The 16,707-nt window shown below is 37.9% G+C and overlaps 2 protein-coding genes across 2 annotated transcripts; both read left to right on the top strand.

Moving 5' to 3' along the window:
* The first annotated feature begins 193 nt into the window (after positions 1 to 193).
* On the top strand, positions 194 to 6,096 carry snapin (SNAP associated protein). The gene is made up of 4 exons (XM_032581783.1): positions 194 to 358; positions 2,141 to 2,187; positions 2,332 to 2,450; positions 4,566 to 6,096. Exons 1-4 carry the CDS (start codon positions 243 to 245, stop codon positions 4,671 to 4,673), a joined length of 390 nt encoding a protein of 129 aa, XP_032437674.1. The 5' UTR covers positions 194 to 242; the 3' UTR covers positions 4,674 to 6,096.
* A 365-nt stretch (positions 6,097 to 6,461) lies between these two features.
* Positions 6,462 to 15,795, top strand: pex11b (peroxisomal biogenesis factor 11 beta). Its single transcript, XM_032581776.1, has 4 exons — positions 6,462 to 6,748; positions 10,296 to 10,411; positions 10,483 to 10,684; positions 13,834 to 15,795. The coding sequence occupies exons 1-4, from the start codon at positions 6,693 to 6,695 to the stop codon at positions 14,246 to 14,248; spliced, it is 789 nt and encodes a 262-aa protein (XP_032437667.1). The 5' UTR covers positions 6,462 to 6,692; the 3' UTR covers positions 14,249 to 15,795.
* Positions 15,796 to 16,707: the final 912 nt, after the last annotated feature.

Here is a 16,707-nt window from a genome sequence, read left to right as displayed (position 1 = left end):
CCAGTCTCGTAGAGGATCTCGCAACTAAGTTTGTTGTTGTTATGTGCTTAAATTAAATCATACATTTCCTAATATGTCACAAAGTTTTAAAATAGATTTGTTGACGTTTTACTAAAATATCTGTTCACATATGAAGGTCGAAATTCCAACTGCCGTGTTTTAATAGAATGTAACATTGATGATGGTATACTAGCGTCACGAACACGTGGCTTCCTGACTGCAGTTGTTGTTTTCTGAGCGAAATGGCTGCCGTCGCTGTGGTGGAAGCATTCTCCGGTACAGATCCTGTTGCAGAAGGACTTCTCGAGCTCATCAAACCTGCAATCCATCAGCTCGATTTACACGTCCACTCAGTCAGGTAAACTGGATTATGTATCACAACACAATGCGATCAATTGTCTTGACAATCACGTGACATCTCAGTCTAAAATAAGTCTAAAATAAACCCCGTTTGCTACAGTAGTATACTCGTTATTCACGTTATATATATAAAAAAATTTTTTTACTATAAAATCCAGACCGTTCTATATGCCCAGGGAATTTAGCTTCATCATCATCACGGCTCTTTATATCCCTCCTAGCGCCAACATTAAGGAGGTGCTCTATAGCAGTGGTCCCCAACCACCGGTCCGCGGACCAATTGGTAACGGGCCGCGCAAGAAATAATGAACTACTTCCGGATCTTTTATTTTGAAAATCCTAAACAGGATTTTACCGTCAAAATTGAGCCAACTTGCAGCAGAATGAGTAACAAAAACAACATCGGAGTACTGTGGCTCACCACTCCCCCCCCCCAACAACAACATCGGATTCGATACTTACAACGCGCACACCCACCCACCACCGGTCCGCAGCAAAATTGCGAAGGGCTGACCGGTCTGCGGGACTAAAAAGGTTGGGGACCGCTGCTCTATAGTTCCATCAGTGACTTGCAATCTATACATCCAGAGGGTGTTTTCATTGTTGCCGGAGACTTCAATCAGGCCAATATGAAAACAGTTCTCCCTCATTTCCGTCAGCATGTGAACTTTGCAACCAGAGGCTTAAACACACTGGATAGAGCCTACACAAATATTAAGGCAGCATTCAAGGCAGGACCTCGCCCCCACCTTGGCTCATCAGGTGGATGAGCCAATGTAATGTCTGTAATTCCTGCATATAAGCCCCTGCTCATCAGAGGAAACCCCATTGAGAAGCAGGTGGGTGTCTGGCCTGCAGGATCCATGTCAGCATTACAGAACTGTTTTGAATGCACGGACTGGGATATGTTCAAGAAAGCTGCAACTGTAAACAGTCACACCAATGTTGAGGAGTATGCCGAATCTGTGTCTGCGTACATCCTGAAGTGCATGGACGATGTCTCCGTGACCAAGATCATCACTACCTGGGCAAATCAGAAACCCTGGATGACAAACGAGGTCCATGAGCTCCTGAAACGCTGGTTTTAAATGTGGGGATAGAGAGATGCTCAGGTCAGCCAGAGCCAACCTGAACTGCATCAGAGTTGCAAAACGTGCCTATGGTCAGAAAATTCGACAATTTTTCCATGAGTCAGCAAACACCAGGCGCATATGGCAAGGCATCAGGACTATAACAGACTACAAGGCTGCTCCTTTGTCCTGTGAGGACAGAACAGACTTTCTGAATGCACTTAACAACTACTTTGGTCATTTTGAAGTCCTCAACAACACTCCTGTGAGAAAATCCACTCCTCAACCAGGTGAACAGATTACTCAGTTTGAGAGAGCTGATGTTCTGAGGACCTTGAGAAGAGTCAAAATGCGTAAAGCAGCAGGCCCTGATAACATACCAGGTCTGGTTCTCAAGAACTGTGCTGACCAGTTAACTCATGTCCTCACTGACATATTTAACACCTCGCTGAGCTGTGCTGTCGTTCCATTCTGCTTCAAGACGGCCATCATCATTCCAGTGTCCAAAAAACTCACAACTTCATCACTGAATGACTATCGTCCTGTTGCACTCACTCCACGTATGATGAAGTGTTTCGAAGTACAGACCAAACGTTTGGACACACAGTTGTGTCCAAACTTTTGGTCTGTACTATATATATATATATATATATATATATAATCGATTTAATTTCCTGTTTATTGACTGTTCTCACAAATGTCTTTTGCAGAGAAAGCCAGGTGGAATTAAGAGAACATATAGACAACTTGGCGACTGGTAATCTTTAATTGTAAAATAACACAAAACTGTACTATTAAAGTGCCAGTGTACTGTTTTACAAACAAAAACAAAATACTTAATATTGACAATTAGACAAAGATTATGTAATGATTACATATATTTTTTGTATGTGCTTCACAGAGTTATTCAGAATAAATGAACACCAGAAGATTGCACTAGACCTGGATCCTTATGTAAAGAAGCTACTTAATGCGAGGCGTAGAGTGGTGCTTGTGAACAATATCCTACAGAACGCTCAGGTTAGTACCTGACCTTGGTTTTGGACCTTCTTTTTCTTGACTAAACCTCTTCCATACTGAGGATTAACAGAAATTTAACAATAATTAGTCAAATATATAATTTTTTCCTAGACCACCAAAAGACATGTGGAACTCAGTAACTCTTACACGCAAGCAGTGAGCAAGCATAGTTTTTATGGAGCCAAAACCTTTTTTGTTCAATTTAAAGAACTCAATTTTGTGTCCATCAACAGTAGGAACATATAATTTATCTGCCAGGGGTTATAATAGCGAGTACAAAAGAAATAGTATTTCTCTTGTCAAGCTCATTAACATCTCCAACACTTTACTCAATCTGTGCCAGTGTTTTGACTATCTGTGCTACCTATCAACCCGTCCTGCCTTGTAATGCGTAGCACTGACCGGCAGACATAGCTATCTAGATGCGCTATGGTAGGAAAATCTAACGAGGTAGCACAGATAGTCAGCACAATGGTTCTATGCCATGAACGGCAGGACTCAAATCTCAGTCAGTGAGAGACTTAAGTTGTTTTTTTATGACTCAACTTGCTGACAATGCTCTGCACACACATCAACAGCTATTGTTGTTTTTATTTAATCTTAAATTATTTAATGGCAAACACAATAGATAAATGTAATTGACAATAATGGGTGGATAATTTTTATATTTATATTTTATATTGCATTTGCAAGCTGTACTTGGGCATTTTATGCTTCTTTTGAAGTAAAGGCTTCCTCCTCGCTGAAAGGCCATGACGAAAGGCTTCAGCCCATGACAGTACAGGACATATTTCACCGTGGATAATGATGCTGTCTTGTTAGCATCTTCACAAGGTCTCTTGTCTTTTTGTTTGTTGTTCTGTTGTCATTTTGGACCAAAATATGTTAATCTCTGGGACACAGAACCCATCTCCTTCCTGAGCGGTATAATTCCCATCATGTCCATACTTGAATATAGTTGTCTGACTGGATGAATGCGGCACCTTCAAGCCTTCAAGAAATTGTTCCCAACAATGAACTATACATGTGCAGCTTCACAATTCTCTTTCTGATATCTTGTCTGATTTCTATTGACTTTCAAATTGTGTAAAACAAGAAACCAATGTGTTCCAGTTGTAGCCTTAAAAAATTAGAATAACTCAAATGTGCCATTAAAGGTTTGTGGAAGAAAAAAGTAATTCATTTAAAAAGACAGGTGTCCCTTATACTCACGCTAAAGCTAGTGACAAGAAAATCTCACTAAGTTTTCCAGCATTTAAAAAAATAGAAATAATTTTGGTAATTCTAACTTGCCTAAAACAAGAAAAGCTTGGGCTGATTTTGCTTCAGACCTGTATGTGCCTTTTTATCCAATGTATGTAAATACTGTATCTGGTTTCAACTGTGCCATCTTGTCTACAATTTTGCCAGACAGGGAAGTGATATTTTTCAATCATATATTTTTATAAATGAGGGTTGAATTCTCCACTACTGACCTAATTAAGGAGGTTATTGGATAGTCACATAGTAATTAATCCAATTGTTTGCTCTTACCTAGAAATAACCCTGTGCCTTCAAAAACCATGTTACCATAGTATCTAAAATGGCATTAAGTATTTCTCTTGATATTGGTATCAAGTTTGAGATTTTTGTATCATCCAACCATTTATACGTTGCGGGAGTAGCAGTTTAAGCAAGGAGACTCAGGCTTTCCATTCCCTAGCCACTTGGGCCAGCTCCTTCGGGGGAATCCCGAGGCGTTCCCAGGCCAGCTGAAAAACATGTCTTGGGTCTTCCTCTGGGTCTCCTCACAGTGTGATGTGCCAAAATACATCACCAGGGAGGCGTCCATACCAGATGTCCAAGCCACCCACTCTCGATGTGGTGAAGCACCAGAAGAATACATTTCACAAGCCAGTTTATTATGACTTTAGACATTCATAGTATCCATAACTAGCAACATCATTACAGCTACCATATACAGTATGTTGTCATTTTTAAATGCTGTCATTTTTTCTACTTTAACTACAGGCTTTCCTTTCTTTTCTCATTCATCTTCTCCTTGATCATTTTAGTTAAAAGATTAACTGCCCAAGGAGTTGCAAAATATAGACTAAATAAATACTCTGTTTACAGGAACGCCTGAGAAGGTTAAATCACAATGTGGCCAAGGAGACGGCACGAAGGAAGACCATGCTTGAAGCATCAGGAGTGTTCACCCCTCGCTCACCTAGTAAACCATGAGCCCTGTTCCCCACTGTGCCGCATGACTTGTCCCACTAAGGCCTGAAGGACCAATACTAGAAGTTCAAATACTCAGTGGGCCCATCTCTCTAGAATATTTAGATGTGTTTGCTGAAGAACTTGATGTTGTCTTGCATTGCTTTATGTCTTTAAATTAAAAATGTGTTTAAAATGAGCACAAAAGAACATCTGTAACAATTACTTAAAACCCCTTATGTTTCTCATTCTAGTAATTTTCAAAAATTGTTTTCAACTAAAGTGTCAATATTGTTTCCATTAAAAGGCATACATGATGGTAATGTTAATTGTTTTGGATAGCTCTAAACTTTAGATTCGGACCTAGACTTTTTGGGTTTGAATGGCAGTATTGAGTTTAACTATGGCCACATACAAATGAGGGTTTCATGGGGACTCTACTTTCTTTGTTGATTAACAACTTTAGGGACGTCCAACTTAGTACCTTTGTAAAAAGTGCATACTGCATGAGTGGAAACGAACAGTAGTTATGTTAAGCTGCTTGTGTTGCTAAGAGTTGCTGTTTGTGTGTGCTGTTTATTTTAAGCTGAAATCACTTATCATTCCTGGGTATTCCAAAGAATAGTTTGTTAATCAAAAATGTCTTGTCAAAATAATAAATTTTTCAGAAATGTGATTGCTCCATGTTTGCTAGTTGAAAGTAAAATGGAAGGCAGATCTTATAGTTGTCAGACTGTCCTCCTGCGGAACCATGATCCAATTTTTGTCTGTGAAGTAGACAAATACTCTCTACTTTTAAGACTAAGCATAAAACCTTTTGTTTTACAAAAGCATACTGTTAGAGTATCCTATGTTATCCTGAGCTACTTCTATAGGTATTAGGCTTGTACTGCTATACTGTTGAGCACTTTTCCTTGTCCTGCTACTTTTCGTGCTACACAGTAAAAGATTGCTGTTTAGGTAACAACTTGATGCAAAAAACTTGATTTCTTCAGTCAGTTACTTGATGCAATCAATTGGGGCTATTTGAATAGAAAATTTTTCACAAATTAGATGATAAACTGAACTTAACTCCCCATTGTTTTATAAATAGGATCAATGTGGAAAGTCTGTTACTGACAGTGATTGGATTAAGTGTATCTCTGTTCACAAACAGGATTTTGTTTTGGTGAACTACCCTGACATCTGTTGTGAATTGGCACGTTTAATTTATTTGCAATCTGAAAAAACAAAAAGCAGCCATAAATAACTATCATTTCAGTTATTAAAATCTTTGTAGATGAAATGACAACGTTAGATTTAAAGTTTTCTGGCATGTTTGTGATTTTTTTTCCTCATTTTTATTTCTCATTGATGTTTGATCCAATTTAGACAGTTGATCAAACATGACACAAGAACAGTGATTCCAGGTTTTTGTACCAATAAAATAAAGGTAACTTTATGTTAATGAAACTCTTCGTGTCAATATGTGATGGTGAAGTCTTAAAAATTATTTTGTGATTAGGCAGTTATTGTCGTCAGAGGTGCACAACTGCTGTTCCCAGAGAAGGTGTCAGCCCGTCTATATAGTAACGAACCGACACCGCCTCCTGTTGGCTTAAATATTCCTGTTACTCCTTTCTTTTTAAACATGGATAAACATAGTTAAAGACCTACCTCCCATGTCAATTATATGTTGTCTCCTACCAGATTCGGGTCCACACAGAACCAAATTCCAGACGATGTTTTTCCACATTGGCAATAATTTATTTAATTTGATGTGATTATCAATTTTTTCCGCTCAGTTTCTATCCTTTTAGAAAGACCTGTTGTTTTGCCTGTTGGGGGCAGTATACAATCTAACAACAAGGTCTACTACCGGAAATTCAGAAAACGTTTCAACGAAGTGTTTTCAGCGTGCAGACTTCAGAGAGGAGGTACTAAGCCTGCCATTATTTGATCAGGACTAAAAGGACAAGGCAGCACAGCCAGCCAGCCAGCATTAACTGCTCCGTAGTTTACAGCCAGCCAAGTAGTCCTAGGCCCGGAACACCGTCATCCAAGATGGACTCCTGGGTTCGGTTCAATACCCAGAGTCAAGCGAAGGAGAGAGTTTTGAGGTAACACGGTCAGTGTTGTCAGCATTAAGGAAGCGGGGTCCGTTAGGCTACTCATTGTCCATTCTCAGTTTTATTTTAGTTTATTTTGGGTATGGTTCTGAAGTATATTTTGGTGGGGAAGGGGGTTTGTATATATTATGCCTCTGTGAGATGCTTAAGTGAATACTGTAATTCGGACTATAAATAAACATTTACATTTACCAAAATTTAGAGACCGGTCGGAGGGACAAAGCCAATAAAAGTCCTCCCGCCCTTCCCCTTTAGCATCTCAACACTCTGCTACGGTAAAAACGTAAGCTTTGGGGGAAACAAACTCGGGGCCGGCCCAAGCCTCCATGGGTCCCTAAGCAAAATTTGTTTTTGGTGCCCTCTATTTCAGCTAATAATGTGGATTGCTGCAGTCAACAGTCAGACGATTAGATCATTCACACACCTTCTGTAAACTCATTGCATCTCTCACAGTGCTGTTTACATTGTATCCTAGTGCATATATCACAAAGATATATGCACTTGTGGTAGTAAAAGCAACAACAAAAACAAACAAACTAGTATGCTCTGGATTTAAGATGGATAAATACATACATAGGCCTGTCACGATAACAAATTTTGCTGAGCAATTGTCTCAAAAAATTATTGCGATGAACGATAATATTGTTTGAAGACCATTTTAAACTGATGTAATGGTAATGGCATAATAATGCAAGCACATCCTGCCAAAAATAGATACATTTTATTTAAAAAAGAAAAACACTTAACACTGGAACTGGTGAACAAAATAAACAAAACAACCAAAAACAAAAATAAAATGGATTCAGTCTCCGTTAACAAAAAATGCACTTGAATAAAAACTAAACACAACATAAAACCAAAGTGGAAATAAAAACTACATTCAACCAAAAGAGTACAGATTATGAAGTCTATATACTATACTGCCCTCCAGTAGTAATTAGATTGAGATAAAGATGGGCATATCCGACTACCTGATGCAATAGTTCACTCCTCCCTTACGCTAAAGAATGAGGAAGGGAGGGGTCAGTGGAGAGCGAGGCCTATACATATTTCTGCGTATTCATATGCATATAATTATACTTGATTCCTGTTGGAATTAGGCATAATTCCAATAGCTAAAAATTACATTAATACTAGACAGGCGAGTCTTTCTCGCCCACAAATGTGGATAGACACTGGGCTGATTCTGGGCCTTCAAATATTTTTAGCAGTGCTGTTAGAGAGGTTTCACATAATTTATAAATTGATGTAAAAATAATGTTTGTTTTAGGCACATAAATATGCAGCAGCAAACAACATATCGCCAGCTACAGCTTAAAGTAGCTCATGTCAATGTAGTAGCCAGGTAGCCTCATGTAAAAAGACAATGTCAAACATTGAGAAAATTGTAATTATTGTCATCAAACTTGATCAAACACACTGTCTTGAAGACAGTAAAATAACTCAGAAATATATAGGGCCAACAACAAGAATCAACTAATTTAAAATTAAAACTCAGTTTCACACAAATAACAAGATGCTAGCATAAATTCTTAGCTGTTGTTTTTGATAAACATTACATTACCAGATGGACTGTCCAGGACTGTCCTCTCGCCCGTTGACCGCTGGTGATGGGCACCAGCATAATATAGCTATATTATGCTGGTGGCATCCATTACATTAACATGAGACATGCATGAGACATGCAAACATATCTTTGCATATAAGTTTGCAAAGATATAACTTGTATGCAAAGATAATAGAAAGAGTAGAGTAGTTCTTTTCTACTCTTTCCCTGTCTTTTCTCTGTCCCCGAAGGATAAGTCCTTTTTTGCAAAATAGTTTGCTTACATATCTTCCACCAGTGCTTTTGAGGTTTGGATGCGCTCTGGCAGCTCATATTACCCGTGAAGCGTGACCTATCGTGACCACTAGGGAGACCCCAAAAACATTTTTTTTTTCTTTTTGCCCATATAAAGAATGATTTCTACAAAGTTGTATGAAAAAAAAATCTTTTTTACAATATATATTTGTTCTACCTCTCTAAAAGCAAAGTTTAAACCAAAAACAAATAAAAACATATCAATATATTACTGTACTGTAGGCCACCTGTATGGATAAAGCAGAAAGTAGAAGCACTTCAATGTGAAAAAATTATTATTTTGATTGTACTGGCATACAGAGGGTGAAAAGTAACTAGTTGCATTGCTGTAATTGCAATTTGTCTGTACTTTGTAGTTTGTTTACAAAACCTGAACTTTTCAGTAAAGTATTTTACTGGTTACATTTGAATCACATCCATCAACTTCATAAATGTAGTGAATAATACATAGGGTTTGGTGTGGGAGAAGGGTGCTGAGATGGGGAAGATGATCTGCTGACAGAAGATTATTGGAAATTAATGTCCCTTTAAAATTACACACATTTTATGTTGCATGTTTCTAAATTTGCCTGTTTTACTAAAACAGTTTTAAACCAACTTGTTCTCATTTCCTTTGCGATCAGTGGAACTATCTGCTCCTAAGAAAGTAATAAACTTACTTTAAACTAAAATTTTAATGAGGTGCTTTTTTTTTGTTTGATTAACTGCAAGCTTTATCAAAATAGCTGTATTTTACAACCTGTATTGTATACAGTGGCACAGTTGGTAGCACTGTTGCCTTGCAGCAAGAAGGTCCTGGGTTCGATTCCCAGCCGGGGTCTTTCTGCATGGAGTTTGCATGTTCTCCCTGTGCATGCAGTCCAAAAACATGCTGTCAGGTTAATTGGTCTCTCTAAATTCTCCCTAGGTGTGAGAGTGTGTGTGCATGGTTGTTTGTCCTGTATGTCTCTGTGTTGCCCTGCGACAGACTGGCGACCTGTCCAGGGTGTACCCCGCCTCTTGCCCAGAACGTAGCTGGAGATAGGCACTGGCACCCCTCCCGACCCCATTAGGGACAAGGGTGAACAGAAAATGGATGGATGGATGGATGGATATTGTATAAAGCTTTTATCATTCTGTATATGTAACAGCTTCACAGGATGGGTTTCTGGAGGGTATTCCAGAAAGGTAGTGTAACTCAGTCTCTTCATGATCATAACCTGAGCAGGAAAGCCCTTAATTTCCGCAGCAGCTGATATTAGAATATTTTACCATACAATTAAAACTATCTATGGTATTAGGAATGTGTAGCTGCTCATTTTCTTTATATGCTTGTGAATCAGTTTTTAAAGTATTAAGTTTGTTTTTTTTAATCCAGTTGATTTAAAATTTGGCTCAGCTGGGCGTGCCGTGCTGGCGTAGGTGTTAGCGTGACCCATGTTTGGAGGCCTTGAGTCCTCTACGCGGCCGTTGCTGGTTCAACTCCCGGACCCGATGATATTTGCTGCATGTCTTCCCCCGTCTCCTTACCTGTCAGCCTACTTTCATATAAGGGACACTAGAGCCCATAAAAGACCCCCTGGAGGGGTAAACAAAAAATTTGGCTCAGCTTTGGTTATCCTTCTTTAATTTGGTATGAAGCAGTTCTCGCCTGAGAAATAGCTATCTGCTTACTGACTGTTTTTTCATCCACCACAGGGCTGCACAGTATGCTTGCATGTTGTTGGGCTACACTCTGCACAAAAGCAGTGTAGCCACTGACCTCCAAAGAACTATCAGTGAACTGGAAGCACATATGAGCCTGACAAGAAAGTGTAAGTGTAAAAATCCAGTATGAGTTTTGAGTACAGAAGCTCTGCCTGTTCTGACGTGTGATGTCCCACAGTGCTGCGTCTGGGGAACTCTGTAGAGGCTCTGCAGGCAGCCAAGATGACCATCCATCTTTCTGACAGTGTTCTGAGGCTGTGCCTTACCATTGGTCACCTGAACAGAGCCATGTACTTTGCTTGTGACAATGTTCTCTGGGCAGGGAAAATTGGCATAATTTCCAAACTTGATCAACAGAAATGGAATCATAGATCTTTCAGGTAAGTTACATATCATTTTTCTGTGGGTTTTTCTCTGGATTCTACAGTTTCACTATTTAAAACTGTCTGTAATTGGTATGTCCTTAGCAACTTTTATATCCAAAGCAAACAATTATTCTTATAGGCCTTTAAATCACCTATTCAGTGATACAGAAATCATGTGTCTGTTAAAAAATCAGAGTGTTAAAGCGTTTTAAAATGACACAAATATATTTAGGGCCAGCTTGAGGATGACTCTCCTCTCTTGTATCAAGCCTTTCACAGATTGCCCTGTGTTTAGCTCCATCCATCTTTCTATCAGGCATATTTATCAGGAATAGGCATTCATGGCTTGCTGGAGCAGTTTGCAACTGAGTGTGAAGCGGCCAGGAAAGGATCAGTGCCTCTAAATCCAAGACCATTGTCTTTAGATGAAAAAGGGTAGAGTGCCATCTTCAGGTCAAGGTCAAGGAGTTTAAATATCTCTGGGTCCACTTTATGTATCACACAAATCAGGTAAAATCAGAGTGGGAAATCGATAGGCAAATTGGTGCTTTGATGAGGGCGCCGTAGTAAAGAAAGCTGAGCCAAAAAGCATAGCTCTCAATTTACCTTTTGCAAAATAGGTAAATTGAGACTGTTTATCAATAGGTAATTCGGCCCTTGCATCAAGGTTCCTACCGATGACGCAAACATGTTTAAAGTAATGTAGTAATATGTTTTTTTTACATACCTATAGTCTATAGTGAGGCTTGAGTCAGTTCATCTGAATGAATGTTTTAGGATCAGATATGATTTATAAATGTTTGATTGAATATGAAAACCTGAAAGTTGTACATTTTTTGTCAACTATATATATATATATATACACATACAGTACAGACCAAAAGTTTGGACACACCTTCTAATTAAAATGGGTTTTCTTTATTTTCATGACTATTTATAAGGCAAGAAATCCCACTTATTAACCTGACAGGGCACACCTATGAAGTGAAAACCATTTCAGGTGACTACCTCTTGAAGCTCATCAAGAAAATGCAGAGTGTGTGCAAAGCAGTAATCACAGCAAAAGGTTGCTACTTTGAAGAAACTAGAATATAAGGGGTATTTTCAGTTGTTTTACCCTTTTTTGTTTAGTGCATATTTCCACATGTGTTATTCATAGTTTTGATGCCTTCAGTGTGAATCTACAATGTCAATAGTCATGAAAATAAAGGAAACTCATTGAATTAAAAGGTGTGTCCAAACTTTTGGTCTGTACTGTATATATATATATATATATATATATATATATATATATATATATATATATATATATATATATATATAGTGAGGAAAATAAGTATTTAAACACCCTGTGACTTTGCAAGTTCTCCCACTTAGAAATCATGGAAGAATCTGAAATTTTCATTTACATACAGGTAAAAGCCAGTAAATTAGAATATTTTGAAAAACTTGATTTATTTCAGTAATTGCATTCAAAAGGTGTAACTTGTACATCATATTTATTCATTGCACACAGACTGATGCATTCAAATGTTTATTTCATTTAATTTTGATGATTTGAAGTGGCAACAAATGAAAATCCAAAATTCCGTGTGTCACAAAATTAGAATATTGTGTAAGGGTTAAATTTTGAAGACACCTGGTGCCACAAACTAATCAGCTGATTAACTCAAAACACCTGCAAAGGGCTTTAAATGGTCTCTCAGTCCAGTTCTGAAGCCTACACAAACATGGGGAAGACTTCAGATTTGACAGCTGTCCAAAAGGCGACCATCGACACATTGCACAAGGAGGGAAAGACACAAAAGGTTATTGCTGAAGAGGCTGGCTGTTCTCAGAGCTCTGTGTCCAAACACATTAATAGAGAGGCAAAGGGAAGGAAAAACTGTGGTCAGAAAAAGTGTACAAGCGATAGGGATCACCGCGCCCTAGTCAAGATTGTGAAAAAAAACCCATTCAAAAATGTGGGGGAGATTCACAAGGAGTGGACAGCTGCTGGAGTCAGTGCTTCAAGATCCACCACCAAGAGACGCTTGAAAGACATGGGTTTCAACTGCCGCATACCTCGTGTCAAGCCACTGTTGACCAAGAAACAGCGCGAAAAGCGTCTCACCTGGGCTAAGGAAAAAAAGAGCTGGACTGCTGCTGAGTGGTCCAAAGTCATGTTTTCTGACGAAAGCAAATTTTGCATTTCCTTTGGAAATCGAGGTCCCAGAGTCTGGAGGAAGACAGGAGAGGCACAGGATCCACGTTGCCTGAAGTCTAATGTAAAGTTTCCACCATCAGTGATGGTTTGGGGTGCCATGTCATCTGCTGGTGTCAGTCCACTCTGTTTCCTGAGATCCAGGGTCAACGCAGCCGTCTACCAGCAAGTTTTAGAGCACTTCATGCTTCCTGCTGCTGACCTGCTCTATGGAGATGGAGATTTCAGGTTCCAACAGGACTTGGCGCCTGCACACAGCGCAAAATCTACCCGTGCCTGGTTTACGGACCATGGTATTTCTGTTCTAAATTGGCCAGCCAACTCCCCTGACCTTAGCCCCATAGAAAATCTGTGGGGTATTGTGAAAAGGAAGATGCAGAATGCCAGACCCAAAAACGCAGAAGAGTTGAAGGCCACTATCAGAGCAACCTGTGCTCTCATAACACCTGAGCAGTGCCAGAAACTCATCGACTCCATGCCACGCCGCATTAATGCAGTAATTGAGGCAAAAGGAGCTCCAACCAAGTATTGAGTATTGTACATGCTCATATTTTTCATTTTCATACTTTTCAGTTGGCCAACATTTCTAAATAATCCCTTTTTTGTATTAGCTTTAAGTAATATTCTAATTTTGTGACACATGGAATTTTGGATTTTCATTTGTTGCCACTTCAAATCATCAAAATTAAATGAAATAAACATTTGAATGCATCAGTCTGTGTGCAATGAATAAATATGATGTACAAGTTACACCTTTTGAATGCAATTACTGAAATAAATCAAGTTTTTCAAAATATTCTAATTTACTGGCTTTTACCTGTACATATATATGTAAGGGGGGTTATATATAAACAATAAAAACTTTTGTCAACAAGTGACATGTTCATCTTAAACTGTAAATGAATGAAATAAACAAATAAATATAAATCTACAATTGAAACATATGTGTTGAACTTGACAGGTACTACCTATTTGCTCTGATTCTCAATGTCACTCGAGATGTGTATGAACTCTGCCTGCTCCTGGACTGCGAGGATTGTTACAGAAGTACCAAATCACCATTGTCTACTAGTCCCAGCAGTGCCATCCCTGCTGACCAACTGTCTTCATCATCATCTTCTTCCATTCCAGTCACTGTAACTCCTGCTGTCATGTGGGTCTGGCTCCGCAAACGCATCCATCAAGTAGGAACTGTCCTGTACAACAACCCACCACTCCTGTTGGACCTGCTGAAGAATGGCTGTGATATTTTTATTCCACTGGACAAGCTGGGGATTTATCAAACAGGCCCAGGCTTTGTTGGGACTTGTGGGTTGCTCTCATCAGTCCTCTCTATTGTCACAATGCTCCATCCATGGCTAAAACTGAAGCCATGAACCCAGATAAACCACACACAATGGGTCATCACACCAAATTCTGTGAAAGAAAGGGTTTCCTGCCATCACTGTACCATGTTATGGTTCCATCCAACAGCAGGTGGTTTATCATTCCAAAAAAAACATATCCTTGCTCCACCTGGGGCCAAATACAGTATATATATATATATAAAAAAAGATACCAACAAATGCATGTCACTAAAACTGCACACACAGCAGAAATGTTTGACACTTAAATGTTCATTTTTTATTGGTTCATTGGTTTATTCGTTTTATTGGAAAATATTAATTTTTACAAAAACTCATAATATCAGAAAGATAGTTAAATATAGTTTCCAAACATACATAAATCACATAGCAGCACCTATACACAGAGGTTTTTCGGTCTACCGACCAGTAATTAATCTCACTGGACAATGTGACTTTCTCTTTAAAATGTGCTGAGAAAGGTGGATGGCTTTGTTGGAAATTTAGTTTAGCATCTGACCCCTATTGTTGCAGTCTAAATTTCAGTTTTTCCAAAAAATTATCAGGTACTAATATCCGAGAAATATTATGTTATTTCACACTAGCTTGATACACCATGACTTTTAACTCATCAATGTGCAACTAAAGCATGTTAACAAGATGCATTGTCTATTATTCCTCTACCTTGTGGTTTTTCTCAGATGAAAAACCACAATGATAACATATGTTATGTTATCATATAAAGTACCTGCCCTCCCCTTATTTTTTTTCCAGGGGTTAGTTTGTCAAGGGAAAAAAAATCGGGACTAAAATTTGTTCAGAAAAAAGTAAAAGATTTCAAACTTACATCCTGGACACAGACTATATGTTTCAGCCAAGGAAACTTTGTTTACATGGCTCCAGAAGAAACATATCAAGGTCATGGAATGGCTCCTGGCTAGTCTCCTGACCTCGATCCCATTGAAAATCTATGGAGAGAGCAGAAGCTTCGTGTTTACAAATGCATGCTTAAAAATCTTAAGAATTTGGTGATGGGCCAAAATTACTCCTGAAGTGTGTGCACACCTTATAAAAAAATCCCAACAAAAACTTCTTTCATGCATGTATAACCTACTGACTTCTGTGCTTTCCAAGGGTTTTGCCACCAAATATTAAATGATGTTTCACTGGGGGGGAGGGGGGGAGGGTCAAATACTTACTTCCTTCAATAGAATTCAAATTATAGATTTTTTCTCATTTTATGTAATTTTCTGTTTTTCTTGTGATATTATGTGTCACTGTTAAAATAAAGCTGGCATAAAATTTTGATTATATACATATACTGTATATATGTAAAAATGTTTCATTCATTTTTTGTGTAATTTTTTTAAAAAGTCAGTGGGGGATCAAATACTTATTTCCTCCGCTGTAAGTAAACATAGAAAAAGGTTGAACAAATATGTCAAGAATATTTTTATGCATTTCCATTAGACTTTCTAACTTTTGCCTGAACTGATATTTTTACTTTTTTGTGCTCTTTTTTTCCTTCTATCAATGACATGATCTGTCAAATTGCTGAACAAAGTAAAAGTGAATGTGAATATTGTCTCTTGCCATTAATCTTCTACAATTACAATTTACAATACTTATAAAAAACTTTAGCTATAGTTTACAACAGAATGTCCCTCCAGAGTACACTGTTATATTGACAAGATGACCAATTAATTTGTTTTTACACAATAAAACAAGGACTTATGCTGGCGCACCAACATGTTCTTTGACACATCAGACTTTCAAGACCGATGAACTAAGAATTTTTAGAAAGACGTGGTATGTTACTGTTTGTATGAATTTTGCGGAATACACCTGCTTTGCAAATGTCAAAGTAAAACTGTAATAGAAATAATAAATTGATTAAATTAATAAACATTTATTTTCCAAGAATGCTGTTAAACAGTAAATATTAACCCAGTAGTCATGTTTCTGGTTTTCTATAATATAGTTATAATTCCGTCTGAAGAATGGCAGAATTTCTGAACTTCTTTTGGCTTTGGTTACTCTTCAAATAATTGTCTATAAGAGTTTTATTAAATTATAGTGAATAGTTGCTTTTAAGCAATATTTTAAAATATTTTCACATTTTTACTTTGACATTTTAAGTTTATAAATTTCTAAAACTGCACTGTTTGAGAATTAATCAGCAAACTCATCCAAATTATTAATAAAATGCATAGTACAAATCAGATTTTTCAATAGTCATTAAATGATTTAAAAAAGTATAAAAGTGAATTTTCTGATCAAGTTGATATTAATCTTGGATTCACCTACTTTTGTTACGGCACATCTGTGCCACATGTAGAAATCAACTTCAAAGAGACATTAGCTTCAACTCTTCAACAAGTTTAATTGTCAAAATAAAGCTAGATGTCTCTCCACATAGTTCTCAGCTCAACTTTTCACATATCCAAATTGCTTCTTTTCATCACCAAACAATTTGTGAAACAAAATACAAT

This window comes from Xiphophorus hellerii, chromosome 13, assembly GCF_003331165.1.
Source record: "Xiphophorus hellerii strain 12219 chromosome 13, Xiphophorus_hellerii-4.1, whole genome shotgun sequence".
NCBI classification, from domain to species: domain Eukaryota; kingdom Metazoa; phylum Chordata; class Actinopteri; order Cyprinodontiformes; family Poeciliidae; genus Xiphophorus; species Xiphophorus hellerii.
The sequence above is the reverse complement of the archived record's forward strand: the minus strand, read 5'-3'. Positions and strand labels throughout refer to the sequence as shown.